General features: G+C 43.0%; 1 protein-coding gene across 14 annotated transcripts in view; it reads right to left on the reverse strand.

The window, feature by feature from the left end:
• The window catches only part of NEK11 (NIMA related kinase 11), a 273,343-nt gene that overhangs the window by 67,826 nt on the left and 180,328 nt on the right, over positions 1-25,189 (reverse strand). For all 14 annotated transcript variants that reach the window (XM_027546332.1, XM_027546343.1, XM_027546323.1 and 11 more), the window contains 2 exons: positions 20,722-20,885; positions 1,423-1,483 (listed from right to left, as the gene is read on the reverse strand). In XM_027546332.1, coding sequence (XP_027402133.1) covers positions 1,423-1,483; positions 20,722-20,885 — 225 coding nt within the window. The remainder of the gene's footprint in view (positions 1-1,422; positions 1,484-20,721; positions 20,886-25,189) is intronic.

A 25,189-nucleotide genomic window follows, 5' to 3' on the forward strand; every position in this document is an offset into this window, starting at 1 on the left:
TCTAGCATTTTATTTTTTTGCAGTGGAATCTTTTTTTAAGGCACAATCTTATGTTGAAATCTAATTTATAAAACAGATAAGAGTGAAACTATTTTGGTTGAAGCTGGGAAAGGAGCAGAGTCTGCATCTAATTTCTCTTAAAATATTTAAAAATATTTGTTAAGGGCCTCTTTTGTACCAAGGTCTATGTTAGACAGGGCTTCTGTCCCTGTGCTTCTCAGGGTCCCCCCTCCTTGCTAGCTTCTGCAGATCCCCAAGGAACCCAATTTGAAAATTAATGAGCTAGTCTAACTGAGGTCCACAGAGACAGACAGCGCTTCGTCAAAGGACAGCCTACCTGGTCTGCTAATTTGAAACTTGGGATAAATGCACCTTATAGTGTTACTGTTGGACAACTAAACAGGTCACAGGATGATGACCAGGAGAAAAATCCAGGGAGCTGTATTATGAGTGAGGCTTCTCACATACAGATGTGGAAGAAGCTAGAAAAAGGCTATAAATTGTGCATACACGCCTAACAAAATATTGGTGAATGCTGGCACGCATGAAAACTTCATCTTTATTCCTGTGATTCCCTTTGAAGGGACTGCTTTTGGTTAAAAAATTTAAAATAAAAATTCACCATCAAATTTCAAAGAAAAAAGATCTCACCCCTTTTCACCCAGGACCTATAAAAATTATCCCTTGGCATCCCTGAGGGACTGAGCCCTCGTGAATACCAAAACCTGGGGCCCCTCAAGCCCCTGCACACAAAGGCTGGTACGGTGAATACAGGCGGCCCTCAGGGCTGAAGGTGCTTCCATCCAGGGCAGGTTCCATCTGGGGAAGCGAAACCTGCAGATGACAGACTGTATCCTCTGATATTCTATTTCTGTCAGGTGACAATTATCATCAGTGCTGGAAGTGATCCCAGTTGGGTTTGTTGGGTTAAAAAAGGAAGAAAATAAGAAATAGGGTTTTATCTTTGAAGCACAGCAATCCCATTCATCAAGACCAACAATGCTAAAGAAATTTTAGCTCTGTTTTTCAGACCAAATCTCTTCCAGTAACTGGCTGACCTTCAGAATGATGATATTTTCAGCTTGAATGAATGTAGTGTTTCTACAGGACCAGTGAGGTAGAAAGATTCCTCTCCCAGAAAACCTGTAAAACCTATTATTGCATCCTCCTAGACCACCACTGGACCACAGCGGACCACTGAATTTAACGATTTCATCCTTGGACACCCAGGGTCACTGAACAAAGATAAACAATTCTTCTTTGCATTTCCTGGCCCGTGGGTCAGACATTCAACCTCTGTTGGCCTGTCTCATCTGTCAAATGAGGAGGTTAGACTAAAATATCTAAGCTTTCTACTTGTTGGGTATTCCAGTAGATTCAGTAGGTATCAGTATATTTTGGAATCTGAAGAGGCTTACTCACCTAGAGTGGTGCAGCCCAGCACGTGCTCCAAACACCTGGCCAGAGCTTCAGTATCACTGTCCTGCCAAAACAAGAGAGATTTATTTCTCTGAGTGGTAAATGTGGAAAAGTGTTCTCACTACATGTAGGCAAGAGAAAACACATGAAAATCTAGTTGGAAACTTATTGTATGATTACATTTTTTGAAAAGAAAACTCTATATGTGTACCCACATCTTCTCCCTCATGGCAATCTATATAATGGTGTCTATTGTCTATCTCTCTGATAGGAAGAACATACACTAAAAACGTTAACAGCAGTGTGACTGTAAGGTGCAGTTAAGGGGATATATTTATTTTCTCCTTTGGGTGCTTCTGTCTTTTGTAAATTTTTATAATAAATATTATTTATTTAAACTATAAAAATGGTAAATACTTTAGAATGAAGAGAAAAAGGTTTCATTCGTCTATACTAAATACCACAGGAATCAGGTGAACATTGTTTTCTAGACAGCATCTCTACCATTCTTCTTTGGAAATCCGTGGTCTTCAAGGAGCCATAAGTCTAAGAATTGTACTTCTTATTTAACTCTCAATAAGAGTCAAGCACCCCCATGAGGATTTTGAGAGGGAGAATCCCAGAGCTGCACTTGATAACAAATACCATCTTTAATGCAAAATAAACATTTAAGGCTGGAAATATCCAAAGCAGCATCATAATGATCAGGGGAATGTAAGATCTTAATTATTTTCAGGTTTGTTATATTGAGAGAAATCAATAATTTCTGGCTCACCTACTCTATTTCAAAACAAGCTACACATTTCATACTGTAGTAATTGTGGATTTTAGAAAAATGCACTGTAGTATAATTTTCCAAGCAAGAGTACGGAAATGGGTAGCCATTTCCTTCTCCAGGGGATCTTTCCAACCCTGGGATCAAACCCAGGTCTCCTGCATTGCTGGCAGACGCTTTACCATCTAGGCCACCAGGGAAGCCCTGTAGTATAATAGATTACCCTAAAACATTATGTAAATATTGGTTTTCATTTTATAACATGTGGTGGGGTTGGGCAGCCACTTTTTATGCATGTGGTAAAACCCTGCATTGCTTCATTTTCCCAAATGAAAGAAGAGTGATGAAGAAGCTATCCGTGGTGAGTGTTGGTCAGCAAGGCCAAAGCACTAATTGAACACCCCAGTGTGCAGCCCAGGAACAGGGAGGCAGGTATCAGGCACAGAAACAGAAGTAAGAAAAACAGGTCCCTCCCTTCTTCTATACTCTTGCGGTCTCCAAACTTAACAGGGGCAGTCTTGAGACGGGAACTTGGCAGAGACATCCTCTGCAGGAAGCAAAGCAAAGCACACATCTGCATATGCAAGCAATGGTGCCAACCAGACAAGCTGGATCCAGCCTGGCTGCTCCACTGACTGTGCTGGTCGAGGCCAAGTAGCTTGACTTCCCAGATTGTAGTTCCTGCATCTGTGATTATTGTTGTTTTTTAGGTGCTAAGTTGTGTCTGAGTCTTTGTGACCCCACTGACCGCAGTATGCCAAGCTTCCCTCTCCTTCACCATCTCACGGAATTTGCTCCATCTCATGTCTATTGAGTTGGTGATATTATCTAACCATCATCTTCTGCCTCTCCTTTCTCCTTTTGCCCTCAAACTTTCCCAGCACAAGGGTCTTTTCTAATGAGTCAGCTCTTTGCATCAGGTGGCCAAAAGTATTGGAGCTTCAGCTTCAGCACCAGTCCTTCCAATGAATATTCAGGGTTGATTTCTTTTAGGATTGACTAGTTTGATCTCCTTGCTGTCCCAGGGATTCTCAAGAGTCTTCTCAAACACCACAGTTCAAAAGCATCAATTCTTCAGCACTCAGCCTTCTTTATGATTCAACTCTCACTGGAAAAACTACAGCTTTGACTCTACAGATCTTTGTTGGCAAAGTGATGTCTCTGCTTTTTAATATGCTGTCTACATTTGTCATAGCTTTCCTTCCAAGAAGCAAGCATCTTTGAATTTCATGGTTGCAGTCAACATCCACAGTGATTTGGGGGCCCAAGAAAATAAAATCTGCCATTGTTTCCACTTTTCCCCCATCCATTTGCCATGAAGTGATGGGACTGGATGCCGTGATCTTAGTTTTTTGGATGTTGAGTTTTAAGCCAGGCTTTTCACTCTCCTCTCTCGCCCTCATCAAGAAGCTTTTTAATTCCTCTTCACTTTCTGCCATTAGAGTGGCATGTATGAGGGTACTGATATTTCTCTGGGCAATCTTGCAGCTTGTGCTATTAGAGGCTAAATCAGATGATGGTTAAGCAGCCTTCCAGCTCTTAAACCCTATTTTCCTGTGCGTCTGAGCCATATGCACAGAAAAGCGTGGTAGATTGCTTTCAAAGTGGCTGAAACCACCCTCCCATCCCCGTGCTTCTATGCCAGTCCTCACATCAAGAGGGGGCGATCTTCTGTCACCCCTGCGGCTGGGCCTGTAGCTTGCTTTTGGGCCACAGAAAGATGCAGAAGTAATGCTGTGACTTCTACAACGAGGCTTCATGAGGCATGTAGCTTTGGTTTTGTACTCTTGGCGGCCACCAATCACATAAAGAAGTCCAGGTTGTTTTCCTGGAAAGATCCCCTGGTGAGAGCCCTTGGAACATGAAAAGCCACAGGAGGAAATCAGAGACCCCCTCAGCCAACAGCCAGCACCACCATTGGCTGTGGGAGTGAGGCCACTGTGGACCTCCCAAGATAAGTTCTCAGCTATATGCAGCCTCAGGAGGGACTCAGCATCACGTGGAGCAGAAGAGCTGTCACATGCAGCCCTGGAAACACAGAGTCATTAGAAAGAGGAAATCATATTTTAAGCCACTAAGTTTCAGGGCATTTTGTTGTACAGTGACAGATAAGTGAAGTAGGACTTTGAGGTCACTGACCAAACACTGTATTTTCTACATTTATATCCCAGCACCAGCACAGACCCTGGCATATGACAAACACTAAGTCTCATCTGTTTGGGTCACCTCAACTTCTGTGATTTGCAAGGAAGGAAAATAGAAGAATGGCCTGAACTCTGGGTTCTCCCCTACTCAAAGTATTTCATTCCTGGGGACACGGAGGAATGGAGGTTTTTCAAAAGCATGCTGCTTCTTAATCCAGTGGCCTGGTCAAGTTAACCCCTCCAAGCCTCAGTTTCCTTAATAAAGTGATGAGAATTACAGTTTCCATCTCAGGGCTCTTATAAGACACATGAAGTAACACAAAGCCTTTACTATAGTATATGGCTCACTGAAAATACACAGTCAAAAAGAGAGTTCAGTAGAAGAGGACAGGATGGACACAGGACAGAGACACTCACTGTGGTGGCCACACAGCATGAAAAGTCTTAGGAAGCACCTGAGTTGAACCAATGCAACAGAAACAGCAAGAACCAGAGACAGGACAGGAAGCACCCAAATGACTGGACACATCAATCTCATCTTCCCAACACAGTAGTTAGAAGCACTGCTCATGGGGGTGGGGAGGGCAGAAAGAAATAACTCTAAAACTATAGATGGATGAACAAATACTAACTTTAATTAAGGTATTAATACCTGCCATTGTTGTACCAGCTTAATTAAACTCTAATTAAATTAATTAATTTAAACTCTACCAGGTTTTCTATTTTTCTCCCCATTTAACAGTTGAGAAAATTGAGGCACAAACCTGGTTCCATAATAGCACCAAGTTCCTGCAACTCGTTAGACATGCAACAGGCAGTATTTCCAGGGCCTGACCTCCTAGCCACTCCATTACATGTGCACAGAGTAGAAACTGGAGTTCTTAACCCAGAGCAGCTCATGATGTTTTTGGAGAAACTAGGGTATTGACTCAAGAGAAGACCTAAGAACAATTCCTGGGGATATATATATATATATATATACACACACACATATATATATATATACACACACACACACACATATATATATACACACATATATATATATACATATATACATACACACACATATACGGAGAAGGCAATGGCACCCCACTCCAGTACCCTTGCCTGGAAAATCCCATGGATGGAGGAGCCTGGTGGGCTGCAGTCCATGGGGTCGCTAGGAGTCGGACACGACTGAGTGACTTCAATTTCACTTTTCACTTTCATGCATTGGAGAAGGAAATGGCAACCCACTCCAGTGTTCCTGCCTGGAGAATCCCAGGGATGGGGGAGCCTGGTGGGCTGCTGTCTCTGGGGTTGCACAGAGTTGGACACGACTGAAGCGACTTAGCAGCAGCAGCATACACATATATAAATAAAATAGGGTGTAGCCTGGAAATGAGATGCAGCTAAAGAGGGGGAGGTGGGAGGGGTGGGCTCTTCATTAGCAGCCTCTGACTCCAGATGGAAAGAGCAGTTTAAGCAGAACAACAATGCTCATCTAAATATGGCCTCAACCCGAGGGGCGTGCTATCTCATAGTGGAGTAAGCAAATCCAGCCATGATCCCTGTGGGCACTTGGGACTTTGGCTGACTTCCCTTCCTGCCTTTGGAGACTGCAACACCAGAGGTCATGGGCAATGACCAAGCTGAACCTTCATTCTCAACAAGGGACGCATCATTTTCTATCTCTAGGCTGCAGAACAGGGTATTACAGTTTAAGGTGACAATTACCTATTGAAAACTTTGTAAAATTTTGAAATATTTTCAGACTTACAGAAAACTTGCAAAAACAGTGTGAAAACTCCCACTTACCTTTTTCCCTGATGTCACTGCTATACTAAATTTATGTTATCATTCCATCTATCCACATACATCAAAGTTTCTCAACCAGGCACTACTCATATTTGAGCTGGACAATTCTGGCTAGTGCACTGAGAGATGTTTAGTTTTAGCAACATCCCTCCCCTTGAGCACCAGATGCCAGTAAGACACTCCCATCAGCCCTTCCTTTGATTCTGAAATTGGAAAACCAAAAATGTCCCTGGACACTGCCAAATGCCTAAAGGGGCAAATCTCCCCTGGTTGAGACAAACCAACCTATGTCCATCTCTATCTCCACATACATATTTTCTCTACTGGTCAAATCTGGAAAAGGCTAAGGATCAACATAAACAATACTAATGGTTATAAATGGCTTCCCTGGTGGCTCATATGGTAAAGAATCTGCCTGCAATGCAGGAGACCTGGGTTCAATTCCTGGGTCAGAAAGAGCCCCTGGTGAAAGGAATGGCAACCCACTCCAGTACTCTTGCCTGGAGAATCCCATGGACAGAGAAGCCTGGCAGGCTACAGTCCATGGCATTGCAAAGAGTTGGACATGACTGAGCAACTAACACTTACACCTTTTAACATTTGAATGAAATTTTGTCTATTTTGACAAAGAGACAATTTATAACAAAGATCAGGTTCTACATTTTTCATATAGTAGTTTAGGAAAGGCATTAAAGAGCTTGTTTTACTGTGGTATGATTTAATGTGGCAATCAGCTCGTTCCTAGTGTTCTGGAAATTATCATTTAATGAACACAAATGATTTCAATAGAAATACACTCACCCCATAAGAAAAAGGGGGAAATGGAAATGAACTCCATGTTTCTTGGGTCTGTACCGTGTTTGCGCTCAGCAAGAATTGCAGTCATGAAAAAGACCTTTTGGGAATACATCATGGCTGGTGCAATGCAGGAATTATGCTGCTGATTGGAACTTCTGCATCTTCTCCTTGCTTCACAGTTTAAATTGATCCCTGCCTAAGCTCAGTGGCCTGTGGAGCACTCATGTCTCCCTAGGAGCCACATCATGGTGTCACCAGCCAAGTGCTAGGAATCTCATTTTCAAATGCTGTTGAAAAAACCTAATTGCTCCTTGTGGACGAATGGATCCTTAGATATTTTTCAAGTCTCCTTCCCTCCTAACCATCAACCTCTCTAATGAGATCATGCCTTAGAGGCTTGAGGAACATCTTTTAAGATTCAGCTCTGAAAAACTGTCCCACTGCCGGGGTCCAGCCCCGGTGGATCCAGGGAATTCGAAGCGGCGACGGCGTCGGCGAAGATCAGGAAACAACTGCTTAATTAAACGTTTATTAAGGATATAAAGAGTGGTGAAATAAGGATAGCTCAGTAGGAAAATTCAGTGAAGAAAAGAGGCTGAATAAAGTTCCAAAGCAGAGAATTTACATCACCTACGAAGGCCGCAAGGCGTCCTCCCGTTCTCCTGAAGGAGAGGAGACACTAAGGCCTCCCCGGTCAGATTTTAGAAGCCCAGGCAAAATTAGTAGGCTTGACGAGCTTCCCCGCCTCAGAGGAAAAGTTCAGCCAGAAGGTGAAAGAAAGAACGACATGGGGAGACCAAATTTCGGTGAACAAAAGGGCGTACTTTATTTTCCAAAGTAGTTTTATATCTTAAGTTGTGCATAGAGGATAATGGGGGAAGCGGTAGAGTCATGCAAGGACAGCAGTTCCTGGTCCTAATCGAAGCCAGGCTTTCAAACTTATCATATGCAAAAGTTCAGGTGATTTACATCATCTTCTGGCCAGGAGGCCTGTTAACATTTTAAGAAACTTATTTTTCTCTAAAGGTGATTATTCTAAAGTCAGGCACCAGCCTCCAAAAAGCATTGGATAAAGTTGCATTCCTATAGGGCAAAGGTGAGGTGGGCTCAATCAAGAAAAGAATTAACTCAAGGGTCAAGGTTACAAACATTGAGGCTACTACTTACATTTCTATACACCCATTATATCAATCAATACACTGCCAAGGACACAGTAGGTAAGGAGTATGGAGACTTAGCAGCAAACATTGGCCCAACAAGTGAAAAACCCTTCACCAATACAATTTCTTTTTTTTTTTTTTTATTTTATTTTTAAACTTTACAAATTGTATTAGTTTTGCCAAATGTCAAAATGAATCCACCACAGGTATACATGTGTTCCCCATCCCGAACCCTCCTCCCTCCTCCCTCCCCATACCATCCCTCTGGGTGGTCCCAGCGCACTAGCCCCAGGCATCCAGTATCGTGCATCGAACCTGGACTGGCAACTCGTTTCATACATGATATTATACATGTTTCAATGCCATTCTCCCAAATCTTCCCACCCTCTCCTTCTGCAACAGAGTCCATAAGACTGTTCTATACATCAGTGTCTCTTTTGCTGTCTCGTACACAGGGTTATTGTTAGCATCTTTCTAAATTCCATATATTTCTAATCAATCTTTTAACTACTCAAAGGAATCTGTGTTTAGACAGTTTAGAACATCTCCTGCCTCTCACAGTTGGGAGGCTCTGAACAATCACATGTGGCCAGAAAAACCTATTCAGGCAGGCTAGAGGACTTCCAAAGGAGTTTGAAGGTTGAAACACTGTCACACCCAGGAATTATTAACTGGAGCTGTAAGCTAACTCTTTTTTTAGAGAGAGGTAGTAGGGGACAGCCCCCCATAAAGTCAGAGGTGTAGGTGAGAGCACAAAGCAGAAAGTAGGCAGACTCTGGTTTTGGGGGTAGATGCTCGAGAATTTCCAGGGAGACTCCAGAGGCTTGATCCCTCCTTTGCGTATGCCAAGCCCCCTTCCTCATGACCTTTGCCAGGGGCAGAGCTCGCTCCCTGCATCCCACAGATTCAAGTTCAGTCAAACACCCAGATTTGTTTCAGAAACAGTAATTTGGTTAATAAATTAGAAATTTCTTCTAAGCAGATAAATTTATTTAAAAAAAAAAGAAGTAAAAGTGTGTTAGTCATGTCCAACTCTTGTGACCCCATGGACTCTAGCCCACCAGGCTTCTCTGTCCATGGAATTCTCCAGACAAGAATACTGGAGTGGGTAGCCATTCCCTTCTCCAGGGGATCTTCCCAACCAAGGGATCAAACCCAGGTCTCCTGCATTGCAGGCAGATTTTTTACCAGCTGAGCCTCTAGGGAGATACCCTCTAAGTGGAAAGGGTAGTTATAATATATTCTCTAATAATCCGTATTTATTTTTAATCTGGAAAAATAGAAAATTATTAAAAGAAAATAAACACCCCAGATTCCATAATGTAAACATACACATCCACAAAAATATATGCACGGTCTTTTCCAGGTAGATTTATTAGCTGTTTGAGATCATACTACATATGTATGGTATCCACAGAATACACAGACACACATACACCTTTGTTTGGATTTTCATCCTATGTTATTAAAAATTCTTCAGAAACATAATTTTAATAGCCCCACACTACTGCTCTAAAGCCACATGAATTTATTTCTCTGTGCCCTGTTATTGTCATCTAGGCTGCTTTCATTTTTTTCATAAATAATATTGCAATGTCTATCTTTGCCCCATGTTTGCTGTTATTGCTTTAGGTTACTGTTCAGAAATGAAATTACCGAGTCAAAGAGTGTGAACGTTAGGAAACCCCCTCTTTCTCTGCTCTGGCCCTTTTCTTCACATTCCAGCCATTCCAAGCAGTTTATTTTCTCCACAATCAGTTTTAATGTCTTCATACTTTTTTCAACTTCCTTCCTATTAAAATGTCCTTTCCTTCAAGAAAAGATATGATAGATTCATTAATACAAAGATGATTGATAAGGCCTATAAATTATCTCAAGATACTTGAGATAAATAAATTATCTTGAGATAATTTATAGGCCTTATCAATCATCTTTGTATTGAATTCAGCAGAGGAATTCATTTCTAATAGCAGGCATACCAGAGGAGGAAATCAGGTGATACTGTCACAGAGCTGGAAAAATCACAGTTTCCCATTTAATTATCAGCCAGTTCTGTCTGACTAAATAATCCAGACTATCTCCTCACTTTAGAGCTTTCACTTGAGTTGTGGTAATTTAGTTCACACACACGTGAACGTATATACTCACACAAAGCCATTTCATTATTCAGCTTTGTTCAATTCAGGTGATGTGTATTAAATGCCAATTATGTTCTGATGTGTACAAAGTTGAGGGAGACAGATATGGCCTCAACCCACCATTTCAGGCAGGTAATCCATTCCACACCCCAGGGGTATTCCTGCCAGTACCCTGGTGACTCACTGCTCTTTCAGCAGTACATTCCCCCATCAAATCCTTTGATCAGTGTTCTCCATGCTGGTTGGATTACACAAGCCAAGTTGAGAAACACATTAAAATCAAACAAATTAAAATCCAACAACTACCAGAGCTCAAGACCCCGCATGGCCTCCTTACTTTTCTCTCTGCCTCCTCTGTGGTGTTGCTTTAGTCCATTTCCTTCACAATAGCCATGACTTTGTCACTATGTACAGAATAAAATCCCATCACAGCTGGCCACACCCTGTATAACTCAGCTCTTGCTCATTTCTCCAATATCATCTCTTTCCACTTCTCTGACTAACAGTGTTCCAGCCATGTAAGGTCTTTCCCACTTTGAGGCCTTCTCATTGGCTGACAGTGCTCTTGTCTCACATATGACATGACTGTCCTTCTCATCCCTCAGATCTCAACTGTAGGTCACCTGCTCGGAGATCCCCCTATTTGAATTGAGTTTGTTTCTGCCACCACTTCAGTTGACATATCACAGTGCCTGTTTCAATTAAAGCTTTGTTTGTTAGTATTTGCTCCATGAGGGCAGGGACCATGCCTGTTGAGTCATTATTAGCTCAAGGCTGGCAACCAATAAACCCTTTGTGAATATGCTGATGAAAGAAAAGCAAATGTCAAGGCAACGTAGTCAAATAAAATATTCCTCTGTTTCTACCTCACCAGCAGATTTTACCTAAATTCATAGCTTCTCAACCCTATCAAAACTCTGGACACATTTCTCCCACTGAATTCTTTCAGAGGTGTTTATTTGCAAAGCTTCATTCCAGGCCAGCAGACTGCGTATCTTCTGCTTCCATCTGCCTTTTCTTCTTGGCTCCCAGCTGTTCTATGATAAGGCTATTTTCTGTCTGCCTCTGAGGTAACCCCAGAGACAGACATGACCTCACAGGCTCCCCACAAACTAGAACTTCCTTTGGTGAAATCCCTGTCATGAGCCTTTTGGGAAAATTTCTGTTGCAGCCTCCCAGATGACCCCAGATGAAGAACATCACCTTTCAGATGATGGCCCCTCTGTAGGTTGAAGCCATTGCTACAAGCTTTTGCCCCCTGTGGCCATCATGGGGTGTACACCCTCAGGCACTGGGGGGACACACAGCTTTCAAGAGGCGAAAGGCCACATGTGGGATACATGAACAGCAGGCTGCTTTCTCAGCGCAATTCAGGCTTGTGCTCGCTGGTCTCCCAGGCTTTCCTGGCTTCGTGGCTTGTCCTCTCTGAAGCAGGTTCACTAATCCTCCCAGTTTCACATTCTAGCAGAATGTTATTTTTTTCTACATATTCTGTGATCCTATAGATTCCTATAGACCCAGGAACTTGACCCCTTATTATCTGAATCACAGATTTATGCACCTTGCCACAACTATATATGTATGTAAACTATATAAACATATATAGTTTACATATATAGTTTCTAGGATTCTGCTTCCTAGAAAACATAAAAATCTCGTAAAGCAATCCAGGAAGGTTTCCTCTGAGCAATATTTTTTTGGAATCTGATACCTGGACAGGCAAAATGGACGAAATTCTTAAAAATATTCTCATCTGGATGATCTTAACAGATCAGATCAGATCAGTCACTCAGTCGTGTCTGACTCTTTGCGACCCCATGAATCGCAGCACACCAGGCCTTCCTGTCCATCACCAACTCCAGGAGTTCACCCAGACTCACGTCCATCGAATCAGTGATGCCATCCAGCCATCTCATCCTCTGTCGTCCCCTTCTCCTCCTGCCCCCAATACCTCCCAGCATCAGAGTTTTTTCCAATGAGTCAACTCTTTGCATGAGGTGGCCAAAGTACTGGAGTTTCAGCTTTAGCATCATTCCTTCCAAAGAAATCCCAGGGCTGATCTCCTTCAAATGGACTGGTTGGATCTCTTTGCAGTCCAAGGGACTCTCAAGAGCCTTCTCCAACACCACAGTTCAAAAGCATCAATTCTATGGCGCTCGGCCTTCTTCACAGTCTAACTCTCATATCCATACATGACCACAGGAAAAACCATAGCCTTGACTAGCCGGACCTTTGTTGGCAAAGTAATGTCTCTGCTTTTCAATATGCTATCTAGGTTGGTCATAACTTTCCTTCCAAGGAGTAAGCGTCTTTTAATTTCATGGCTGCAGTCACCATCTGTAGTGATTTTGGAGCCCAGAAAAACAAAGTCTGACACTGTTTCCACTGTTTCCCCATCTATTTTCCATGAAGTGATGGGACCAGATCCCATGATCTTCGTTTTCTGAATGTTGAGCTTTAAGCCAACTTTCTCACTCTCCACTTTCACTTTCATCAAGAGGCTTTTAGTTCCTCTTCACTTTCTGCCATAAGGGTGGTGTCATCTGCATATCTGAGGTTATTGATATTTCTCCCGGCAATCTTGATTCCAGCTTGTGTTTCTTCCAGTCCAGTGTTTCTCATGATGTACTCTGCATATAAGTTAAATAAACAGGGTGACAATATACAGCCTTGACGTACTCCTTTTCCTATTTGGAACCAGTCTGTTGGTCCATGTCCAGTTCTAACTGTTGCTTCCTGACCTGCATACAAATTTCTCAAGAGGCAAGTCAGGTGGTCTGGTATTCCCATCTCTTTCAGAATTTTCCACAGTTTATTGTGATCCACACAGTCAAAGGCTTTGGCATAGTCAATAAAACAGAAATAGATGTTTTTCTGGAACTCTCTTGCTTTTTCCATGATCCAGCGGATGTTGGCAATTTGATCTCTGGTTTCTCTGCCTTTTCTAAAACCAGCTTGAACATCAGGAAGTTCACGGTTCACATATTGCTGAAGCCTGGCTTGGAGAATTTTGAGCATTACTTTACTAGCATGTGAGATGAGTGCAATTGTGCGGTAGTTTGAGCATTCTTTGGCATTGCCTTTCTTTGGGATTGGAATGAAAACTGACCTTTTCCAGTCCTGTGGCCACTGCTGAGTTTTCCAAATTGGCTGGCATATTGAGTGCAGCACTTTCACAGCATCATCTTTCAGAATAGTAAAAATATAGTTACAAGGTTTATACTAAACTAGAGCTTCTGCTGCTGCTGCTGCAAAGTCGCTTCAGTCGTGTCTGACTCTGTGCGACCCCATAGATGGCAGCCCACGAGGCTCCCCCATCCCTGGGATTCTCCAGGCAAGAATAGTGGAGCTACAGAGCACCTTACATTTATATCTTTAGTTCTTAGAGGCAACCCCAAATACTGAAGTTTGTATAGAGCCACATCTGCAAAGCTCAAACTGTAAACAAGCCCCCTCCCAGCTCCTGAAACATGGGATGCCTCTGTCGCTGCTCTGGGGACAGCTGGACATGACCGTCAGGGTGTCCACATTCCACGTGCTCCCTCCACATCATCAAGGCCTCTTAACTGCACTGCGGCTTGTCAGTGTCAGGTTTGTGGCAAGCCAGCATCCGCGGTTGCTTTAGGGTTTCACAGACACTCATGGGAATTCATTACAGAACTGCTCTTCACATATTCTGGGTTACAGATGGAAATGCAAAGAGTGGAGAGAAGAAAACAGGACTGACAGAGTGGTGCCACGAAGCCCATGGGGACCATGGGCAGTGGGGTTTAAGGAGCTGGTTAGGAGGGCGCTCCCGTACCGCCTTGTTTCCAGTTCCAGCAGCCGGGCTGCCCCCGCCACTCCCCTCCCTCCCAACAGCTCACAAGCTTTGTCTCTGCACACGTCACAGCCCAAGAGTCCATGGGAAAAAGTCCTGTCATTGGAAGAGGTTTCCTGGAGCAGAAAGAGAAAGAATGTTCGTGTTCCAAAAGGGCCTCGAGGCACACACTCCCTCATTGCAGCTTCCTGTTTCTGACTCCAGTTCTAGCTCTCTTCCTATATAAACCCCACAGAGGAAGTGGGAACTTGGCCCTGTGTTTTGAACATAATTTTAAATCATCAGATGCTCCATTTTCACACATCCAAAGCTGGATCCCCAGCATTTCCTCATCGTCTCCTTTGCCAGCTTCTCCAGTAAGTGCTGTCCTTACCCAGAATGTCTAGTGGATACGGGGTGCTTGCTGGTTTGAATTCCAGCTCTCCAATACACTGAGTGACCTGGGAAATTGGTTATTCTTTCTACTTGAAGTTTCCTCATTTGGCAGATGGGATGAAAGATGTTACTCCTAGAAAGTGCTGGTGAGCACAACATGGGGCAAAGCACAGAAAGGACTTAGCGTGGGGCCAGGTGAGCTGAGGTGGCTGTTTATTCTTCACTAAGACTTGTCGCTGTCTCTGGTATGACGCAGACCCATGAGCTCCCAGATCAGCAGGTTAATGGAAGGACAGCACCTCCAATAACGTCCCAGATGTGCCATACCCATTTCCTCTCAGACTGAACACACAGATTCTTTCCAGATGTAAAAACTTATTGAGAAAATAAAATCACATTTCTCTGTGTAATCCAATCACAAAATAGTGGGATGGACCTTTTATTTGCAAGGGCTGTTTAGGAGGATTTTCATATTCTTTGCAGATTCTCTTATGGTCAGGGCCCCCCAGCTCTGACGGCAGAGAGGGACAGGAACTGGTGTGCATGCAGCGGTGCGGGGAGAGGGTGGAGAGAAAAGCCCTGAAGGTGCCACTTCAGCTCTGCAAACCAGCACACACCTCTATACCACTCTCACCCTGGCCTCAGGAACATGCAGCAGCCAAGCACCATGCAGGCCACTGTGCCCGCACCCCCCACACACCTGTGCACCTCGGTGACCATCAACAAGGACGTGGCAGAGGCTGCCAGCACCCTAGAAGGACCACACAGATCTGCCCTTCTGCCTGTGTGCTCCGTCGTAATCCACCTATCACCCCCCTTTGCCCTCTGTGCTTTGGTGTCAGGGCTAGAGGGGTAGGCATGACTTTGACCACAAGAGTGGATCTAATTAAAAAGATGGAGGGACTACAGCCTTCTGCAAAGCCTGCTGTGCTGTGTCCCGACAAGAGCAAGGTTTTGCTGGCCCCCATCTGACCAGCAATGTGCTGTGCTTTATCCTGGACCAGAAATGGCAGAAAGGGAAGGTGGAATGACTATGCCGATGAGGGCTGGAATGGGGTTGGGGTGGAAACTGTAACATCAAAGTCACTCCTTTCAGCAACATGAGCTGGGTCTACAGAGGCCTGTTACCTGGAAGGAATGACACCTAAACTGTGATTTCTCGAGCCTTCAGCAGGGCCGGCTGCTATACCACCTGGGCCACAGGCCAGGGGATATTGATGGAGAGATGACTCAGCAGCAGTGCTGGCTGCTTCTCAGAACTGACTCCAACTGACCCAATTCAAGACAAAAAGTGACTGCTCCCATGCAAACAGCTCAATTAAGGAGCTCTGACTATGCAAAACAGGAGGCAAATCAGTCTTACCATTTGGACTCAAGAGTTCTGGCACCTTCTATAAAAAATTAAAAAAGAGTAGGAGGAGAGAAATCTGTATCCTACAACAGATGTGGGAAGCAGGTTCATTTTAGGTTTAATTTTCATAACTCAGCACTTTTCCTGAAACTGGGACAAACTTTGCCTTGTACACAGATCAGTAATTGTCTTCAGTAAAGCAGCTCTCTGCAGAGGACCCTCTGCAGCAGCCCCTCGGCTATCCTCTCCTCGTGGTGGAGGAGCAGTAACCGCCGGGCTACAGACAGGGGCAGAGAGTCTGCCTCTGCTACTTAACTAGCTGTGTGGCCCTGGAGAAGTTCCTTCACCTCATCAGGCCTCAGTTTCCTCTTATGCAAAGTGAGGAGAGCCCAACAGTCTCATCTTCCAAGGGACCTGAGTTTTATAGTCAGTGCTTCATATAATAATCAATTATAGACAAAATGCTTCCCAAAGGACCTAAACAGACGCAGTACATCTCAAGTACTAGACACAGAGTAAAGGTTCTGGGAACATTAGCTCTTATTATTATAATAATTATGCCTTGATTAAACAAATGACTCCACTAGCAGAAGACACTCTTTGAGGAACACTCAGGTGTTCCTCCTTGGGTTTATCCCATAACAATCTGCTCCAGAAGTCCTCAGTGGACCATTCCAAGGTCATTCTTGATTTTCCTAATGTTTCACTGTGCAGAGCATTTCAAAATCAGTGGAGGATTTGGTGAAAAACTGGGAAATGGGCCTCTACAGCTTTCCATCTTAGCAAGAACAAACATCATGGTCCCAAGAGCTTTCCTTAAACAAGTGTCAATGAAAGCCAGCCACTAAACAGCAGGGTCTTTCCTGAGGGAGCTCTGTGTCACGTCATCATGGTCCACCTCGTGTCTGCATTACAGGGGGATTCAGGATACTGATTAGTGGTGGAGAGGGAAGCACTGGTCATGGCAATAAGGGGAAGACAAGAGTCTACAGAAACACCATCAGTCCGCTGCCCTAAAACATGTCCATCAGGGCACATGAAACACTTTTCAGTGACAGGTCCCACAAATACTGTTGAGAACCTTGTTATGATGACAGCTATAAACTCCATTCTCTTGAGATCTGAGAGGCTGGTTCCAATTCAGTGACCACAGACTTCACAGAGGAGCCATCAACAGCATGATAAGGGCTTGTGATAAAGGGGTTACTGATGATCTGCTTATTGATGCAGAGAAACAACTGACAAATAGGTGCTTCACAAAATTGCTCTGGAGAAACTGCTGCTGAAAAGATTGTCATGGGTGGCACAAGGGACCCTGCAATCAATCCCAGTGAAGCCTGTGGCTGTCTTTCTTTTTTAAAGCACTTCTTCCATCAAAATAGAAACCATGGGACTTCTGTTCCATCTGAAGGAAGACAATATCAACTCTGACCTGATGACTCAAGTAAAAGACACAGGTAAGATGATCACCTAAGCAGACCCTGGGTGCTCAGGCCAATGGCAAGACTAGGGAGCAGGGGAAGGGGTGGCTGGAGGCATTATCCAGTTCACAAAGCCAACAGTGACTGGGTCTCAGCCCAGGGTTCTAAAACTTCAAGTTGTATGCTGCTAATAAAATAACCTAAAACGAGAAGGGTAAGTAGTCACCACAACCCCACGCTCACAACCTTTGGGGAAGGGGAAACTATATTGAAGAACAAATGGGGCTGTAATTACCTGTCTCTAATACAAACTACTCAGTTAACATGTCTCCTCCTGTTAACAAGTCCATTCTATTCTATTATTTCAAGTCCATTCTAGGATGGTATACTTTTAATATTTTATCTCTGTCTTTTTGTCAGTTTTATTACTATGTCTTGGTGTGTTCCTCCTTGGGTTTATCCTGCCTGAGATTCTCTGAGCTTCCTGGACTTGGTTGACTATTTCCTTTTCCATATTCAGGAATGTTTCAGCTATTATCTCTTCAAATATTTTTTCAGGTCCTTGCTCTCTTCCTTCCCCTTCTGGGACCCCTATAATGCGAATGTTGGTGTGTTTAATGTTGTCCCAGATGTCTCTTAGGCTGTCTTCATTTTTTTTTTTCATTCTTTTTTCTACACTCTGTTCTGTGGCAATGATTTCCATCATTCTGTCCTCCAGGTCATTTATCCTTTCTTCTGCCTCAGTTATTCTGCTATGGATTCCTTCTAGTGTATTATTCATCTCTGTTTGTTCTTTAGTTCTTCTAGGTCTTTGGTAAACATTTCTTGCATGTTCTCAATCTTTGCTTCCATTCTTTTCCTGAGATCCTGGATCATCTTCACTATCATTATCTGAATTCTTTTTCTGAAAAGTTGCCTATCTCCACTTCATTTAGTTGTTTTTCTGGGGTTTTATCTTGTTCCTTCATCTGGGACATAACTTTCTGCTTTTTCATCATGATTAACTTTCTGTGATATGGTTTTTGTTTTAACCACTGTGAGACTGTGCTTCTTCTTGCTTCTTCTACCTGCCCTCTGATGTATGAGGCTAAGAGGCTTGTGTATTTTTCTGGATGGGAGGGACTGGTGATGGGAAAACTGGGTCTTGCTCTGGGGTGCAGGGCTTTGCTGAGTTAAGTTTTAATCCAATTATCTGCTGATGGGTGGGGTTGTACTCCTTCCTTAGTAGTTGTTTGGCCTGAGGTGACCCAGCCCTGGGGTCTACAGGCTGTATGATAGGATTAATGGTGAATTCCAAGAGGGTTTATGCCAAAGGGGACCTCCTAGTGCCTCCACCCCTGTGGTGAGCCCATACCAACTTGCGTCTCCACAGGAAGCCTGCCAACACTAGCAGGTAGTTTTGGCTCAGTCCCCTGTGGGGTCACTGCTCCTCTCCTCTGGGTCTCGGTGCATGCAAAATTTTGTTTGTGCCTCCAAGACTGGAGTCTCTGTTTCCCTCAGTCCTCTGGAAGGCCTATAATCAAATCCCACTGGCCCTCAAGGCCAGAGTCCCTAGGGATTCCCAGTCCCTTTGTATTATCCCCAGGCTGGGAAGCCTGACGTGGGATTCAGAACTTTCACAATAGTGGGAAAACTTCTTTGGTATTATTGTTCTCCAGTTTGTGGGTCACCCAACAAATGCATATGGGATTTGATTTTATTGTGATAGAGCCCTTCCTGTCTTGCTCTCTCGCTGCAGCTTCTTCTTTGTCTTTGGACATGGGTATCTTTTTTTGTTGGATTCCAGTGTCTTCCTGTTGATGGTTGTTCAAAAACTAGTTGCAGTCTTGATGCTCTCTCAGGAGGAGATGAACACATGTCCTTCTACTCCACCATCTTTAACCAGACTCTGGAAGGCAGATTCTTAACCACTGGACCATGAGGGAAGTACCATAAACTCTCACTTTGGAATTAAGGAGTTTTGGAAGTACCATAAAAAAGCCACAAAATGGCTATATAGCTTTATCTTAATAACAGCTAATATCTCATTATTAAGTACTTCATTAGATTGGGAAACTAAGGCACAGTGGGGTTTAGTGACTCACACAAGGTCACATGATCTGCAAGTGATCCCTCTGGTTTTCTGAAGTTGGTTTTATTTAATTGAAAATATTTTAAGGTAATAATGTTAGTAGCTAAAATTTTACCACTTGATGCTTTGGACAGAAACAGATGTGTTTTGCATATTATGTGCTTTGCAACCACAGTCACAGAATAAAGTTTCTGTGATAATGTAACAATATTAGTCTCTGCTGTTTAGGACAGAAGTACAAGTAGAGATTATATTGTCAATTTGTGGTAGGAGGTGCTTCTGTTTACAAGTCCACTGGAGAAAATAGGGAAACAGTGTAAGGGAAGTGTTTTTATTTTGGTATGCTGAATCCTCACTGTACTCTGTTTTTCTCAATATTTATTTGTTTCTCTCTTCATGTATTTATCTCTCAATTTCTCTCTCTCATCCTTTCTCTCTTTCTCATCCCTTTCTCTGCTCAGCTCTATATCACTCCCTCTATCCCCTTCTCCCTGCCTCTTTCTTTTTCTGATGGAGAACTTGAGAACATTTCTTACTGGATTTATTCATTGAGTATTATGATGAATTGCCTAGTCTTCATTAAAAAGGATTGAATGGATTGTGGACAACCTTCAGTAAATCCTCCTAAATTAAGTCTCCATTAACACAGATGCCCTTTGATTGACTGTTATCTTACTAGCTTAATGTTTCCAGTTAGTAAAAAGCTTCTGTACCTTATGAAAGCTTAGGACTAGGAAGATTATCAGATTATGGCCTAAGAAGTAAATCAAGTATAAACTGAATAAATTGACCAGAGTTATCTGCTTTTTCTTCACACAACTCTTGCTTTTCCTCTCTCTTGCAGACAACCAACAGTGAAATCACATGCATGGCTGTTTCTTGGTGTATGACCCAGATGAAGCTATTATTGTTATTGTTACAGAATCTATGGCAAGGTCGTGAACTCAGAGATTCCATTACTGTATGTAAGGGGGGAACTTCAAGGGCTGGAGTGGCCAGGAAGACCATCTCCTAAGCCCAAGATCTCTGGACTTCAACCCCAGAACTAATTAATGCACTGGGACATGACTCACAAATCTGATTACCAGGCAGAGCAGTATAATTTTAAATATCCTCTTCTCTCTTCTAAAGAGACACATGAAATGTTTATTCGGCAGCTATATGTGGGCTGCTCCTCAGTGTATAAGCAGTGTAGTGTGTTTCATCCTCTCACCTGAATCAGTACTGAGTGCTCCAACCCTGTCCTCATCAACACACCCAGATTCACACAGTCCCATGGGGCCCTGTCTGCCCCTGGGCCTTGGAAATCAAGACAGATCATATAGAGCCCGTATAACAAATCTTAGTTCTCCTACTTGGTTTCTAAGACTCCCTTGACTCTTCCTAGGAAGGCACAGCCTGGTCAGCACCTTGGACAGCTCCACTGCATCTGCTGGAAGCTACGTTTACCTGTTGGTTTGTCCTGTAAACAGGCTGGGGTCCTTCATCCTCAACCTCTTCATCCTTGACTGAGAATACTGTTTTTCCTTCCTCACTCTCCTCACTTTCTTCAGAACAGGAATCAAATACATCAGCATAATACTCTTCAGCCACAAGTGGGTCTTCTGGGATCTCTGAAATAAAGAATAAGCAAAAATGAGGTCCTGTTGGTCATTAAAATGATAATGAGTCTAGGACCCCCATAGCCCAGAGATATGTATTCTGTTAACACTAACAAAGTTTTCATGGAGTGCAGAGTGGAATCTTAGCTTCCTGAATGCACCTAGTAGAATGTAATAAATACTCAGCAGTTAAACCAGTGGAGGAAAGGAGGGATGGTTCTATTTGAAACCACTTTTTGAAACTGTAAGAATAAAACCATGAAACAAGAAGAAATGACCTCTTCTAAAGTCTTTACATTCAGAGGCATGAATCATTATTACAAATAAGGGGATTTAGGACCAAAAGCAAAGTAAGATGCCTTGACCACCAGACTCTACTATCCACATAAAGTTTTTGTGGACACAGTGGGGGGGACAAATATAAGCATTCTTGCTGGGAATTTCTTCTTTTAAAGAAAATACTAGTAGGGAGGTCAGGCAAGAGGGATAGAATATATAGAAATGGCATTATTGGCGAGCTGAGGGAAATGTTAAAATTCTAAGGCTATGAAGGTTTTTGAGATGTAGATCACACTAAGGTTCTACTTACATGAATATGAAGCATTTTTTTTTTTTGCCTTTTATTATAATGGATATTTTTTTAAATTTTATTTTATTTTTAAACTTTACATAATTGTATTTGTTTTGCCAAATATCAAAATGAATCCATCACAGGTATACATGTGCTCCCCATCCTGAACCCTCCTCCCTCCCCATACCATCTCTCTGGGTCATCCCAGTGCACTAGCCCCAAGCATCCAGTATTGTGCATTGAACCTGGACTGGGATCTCGTTTCATACATGATATTTTACATGTTTCAATGCCATTCTCCCAAATCTTCCCACCCTCTCCCTCTTCCACAGAGTCCATAAGACTGTTCCATACATCAGTGTCTCTTTTGCTGTCTCGTACACAGGGTTATTGTTATCATCTTTCTAAATTCCATATATATGCGTTAGTATACTGTATTGGTGTTTTTCCTTCTGGCTTACTTCACTCTGTATAACAGGCTCCAGTTTCATCCACCTCATTAGAACTGATTCAAATGTATTCTTTTTAATGGCTGAGTAATACTCCATCGTGTATATGTACCACAGCTTTCTTATCCATTCATTCTTAATTAAAAACAACAACAACAAAAACACAGGGAAAGGCCACCCAGTTAAGCTGCTGCCAGGAAGTGCTACCTATGTTACTCAATGCAATATTATTACCAACTAGAAATATTGTTGTTACTGTTCAGTTGCTAAGTCATGCTTGACTTTTTGTAACCCCATGGACTGCAGCCCGCCTGGTGCCTCTGCCCATGGGATTTCCCAGGCAAGAAAACTGTAGTGGGTTGCCATTTCCTTCTCCAGGGGATCTTCCTGATCCAAGGATCGAACCTGTGTCTCCTGCATTGGCAGGTGGATTCTTTACCACTGAGCCACTAGGAAAGTCTGGTTGGTGCTTATAATGGTCTTCAACCAAGAAAGGCTAAGAATGGATCTGTCAGTCCATTCAAAATCCAAGACCCTAAAAAAGTACAGTGATATCAATTCCAATTTGCTAATGGGAGTCTAGAAATAAGAAATATCCTTGGGGAAGGGAGAAAGTTAAATAATGGTACTCTCTCTACCTTATTAAAACCATGGGCATTTAGGCTTTGTACACATTAGTTGTTCTTGTTGTTGTTTGGTCGCTCAGCTGTGTCTGCCTCTTTGTGACCCCTTGGACTGCAGCACACCAGGCTTCTCTGTCCATCACCAACTCCGGACCTTGCTAAAACTCATGTCCATCGAGTCGGTGATGCCATCCAATCATCTCAACCTTTCTCATCCTCTTCTCCACCTGCCTTCAATCTTTCCCAGCATCAGGATCTTTTCCAATGGGTCAGTTCTTTGCATCAGGTGGCCAAAATATTGGAGTTTAAGCTTCAGCATCAGTCCTTCCAATGAATATTCAGGACTGATTTCCTTTAGGATGGACTGGTTGGATCTCCTTGCAGTCCAAGGGACTCTCAAGAGTCTTCTCCACCGTTCAAAAGCATCAATTCTTTGATGCTCAGCCTTGTTTATGGTCCAACTCTCACATTGATACATGACTACTGGAAAAACCATAGCTTTGACTAGACAGATGTTTGTTGGTAATGTAATGTCTCTGCTATTTAATATGCTGTCTAGGTTGGTCATAACTTTTCTTCCAAGGAACAAGCATCTTTGAATTCCATGACTGCAGTCACCATCTTCAGTGATTCTGGAGCCCAGGAAAATAAAGTCTGTCGCTATTTCCATTGCTTCCCCATCTATTTGCCATGAAGTGATGGGACCAGATGCCATGATCTTAGGTTTTAGAATGTTGAGTTTTAGGCCAGCTTTTCACTCTCCTCTTTCACCTTCATCAAGAGGTTCTTTAGTTCCTCTTCACTTTCTACCATAAGGAGGAGAGTGAAAAAGTTGGCTTAAAACTCAACATTCAAAAGACGAAGATCATGAAATCCGGTCCCAGCACTTCATGGCAAATAGATGGGGAAACAATGGAAACAAATACTTAATTTTGGGGGGCTCCAAAATCACTGTAGGTGGTGACTACAGCCATGAAATTAAAAGACGCTTACTCCTTGGAAGAAAGGTTATGACCAACCTAGATAGCACATTAAAAAGCAGAGATATTACTTTGCTGACAAATGTCCACTTAGTCAAAGCTATGGTTTTTCCCGTAGTCAAGTATGGATATGAGAGTTGGACTATCAGGAAAGCTGAGTGCCAGAGAACTGATGCTTTTGAACTGTGGTGTTGGAGAAGACTCTTGAGAGTCCCTTGGACTGCAAGGAGATCCAACCAGTCCATCCTAAAGGAAATCAGTCCTGAATATTCATTGGAAGGACTGATGCTGAAGCTGAAACTCCAATATTTTGGCCACCTGATGCGAAGAACTGACCCATTGGGAAAGACCCTGATGTTGGGAAAGATTGAAGGCAGGAGGAGAAGGGGATGACAGAGGATGAGATGGTTAGATGGCATCACCGACTCGATGGACATGAGTTTTAGCAAGGTCCAGTATTTGGTGATGGACAGAGAAGCCTGTCATGCTGCAGTCCATGGGGTTGCAGAGTCGGACATGACTGTGTGACTGAACTGACTGACTTAAAAACAAAATTATCCTTCTAAACTGTAACACAGAGCACTGGTTTTCATCCCATTGTTGATATTTTATGCCTAGTGCATGTGTGCTCAGTCATGTCCAACAAAGAGTTGGACCCCATGGACTGCAGCGTGCCAGTCTCCTCTGTCCATGGAATTTTCCTGGTAAGAATACTGGAGTGCACTGCTGTTTCCTACTCCAGGGGATCTTCTTGGCCCAGTGATCAAACCAGCATCTCTTGTATCTCCTGCATTGGCAGATGAATTCTTTACCACTGGTACCACCTGAGACTATTATTTTATGTCTATTGTGGAAAATATGGAATTTGGTGTTAGAGAATCAAGGTTAGAATCTAGCTCTGCCACCTCTTAAATAAGAAACTTGAGTGAGGAATTTGAATTTGCTGAGCTCTTTTTTTTTTTTTTTTTTCCTAGTGAAGCGGACAAAAGGTAATCTAACAGGGTAGCTATGAAGATTCAATAATATGATTCATATGAAAGCATCTGTGTATAGGGAAACTTTATCAAATGTTCCATCAATTTCCACATCTATAAAAACGAACTTTTCATTAACTGATTCCAGAATCCCTTGAAAGTAAAATACTTAGTGGATGTAGAAAGCCCTGACAATTGAATGTTTTAAAATCTTTGCTATCTATGATTTTGCATAGAACACAAGAGGCAGTACCATGGAATTAAAACTGGCCAGCTCAAAAACAAGAATTCAGTTCAGTTCAGTCACTCAGTCCTGTCTGACTCTTTGCAACCCCATGAATCGCAGCATTCCAGGCCTCCCTGTCCATCACCAACTCCCAGAGTTCACACAGACTCATGTCCATCGAGTCAGTGATGCCATTCAGCCATCTCATCCTCCATCATCCCCTTCTCCTCCTGCCCCCAATCCCGCACAGCATTAGAGTCTTTTCCAATGAGTCAACTCTTCGCATGAGGTGGCCAAAGTACTGGAGTTTCAGCTTTAGCATCATTCCTTCCAAAGAAATCCCAGGGCTGATCTCCTTCAGAATGGACTGGTTGGATCTCCTTGCAGTCCAAGGGACTCTCAAGAGTCTTCTCCAACACCATAGTTCGAAAGCATCAATTCTTCAGCACTCAGCCTTCTTCACAGTCCAACTCTCACATCCATACATGACCAC

Source organism: Bos indicus x Bos taurus, chromosome 1, assembly GCF_003369695.1.
Source record: "Bos indicus x Bos taurus breed Angus x Brahman F1 hybrid chromosome 1, Bos_hybrid_MaternalHap_v2.0, whole genome shotgun sequence".
Classification (NCBI taxonomy): Eukaryota; Metazoa; Chordata; class Mammalia; order Artiodactyla; family Bovidae; genus Bos; species Bos indicus x Bos taurus.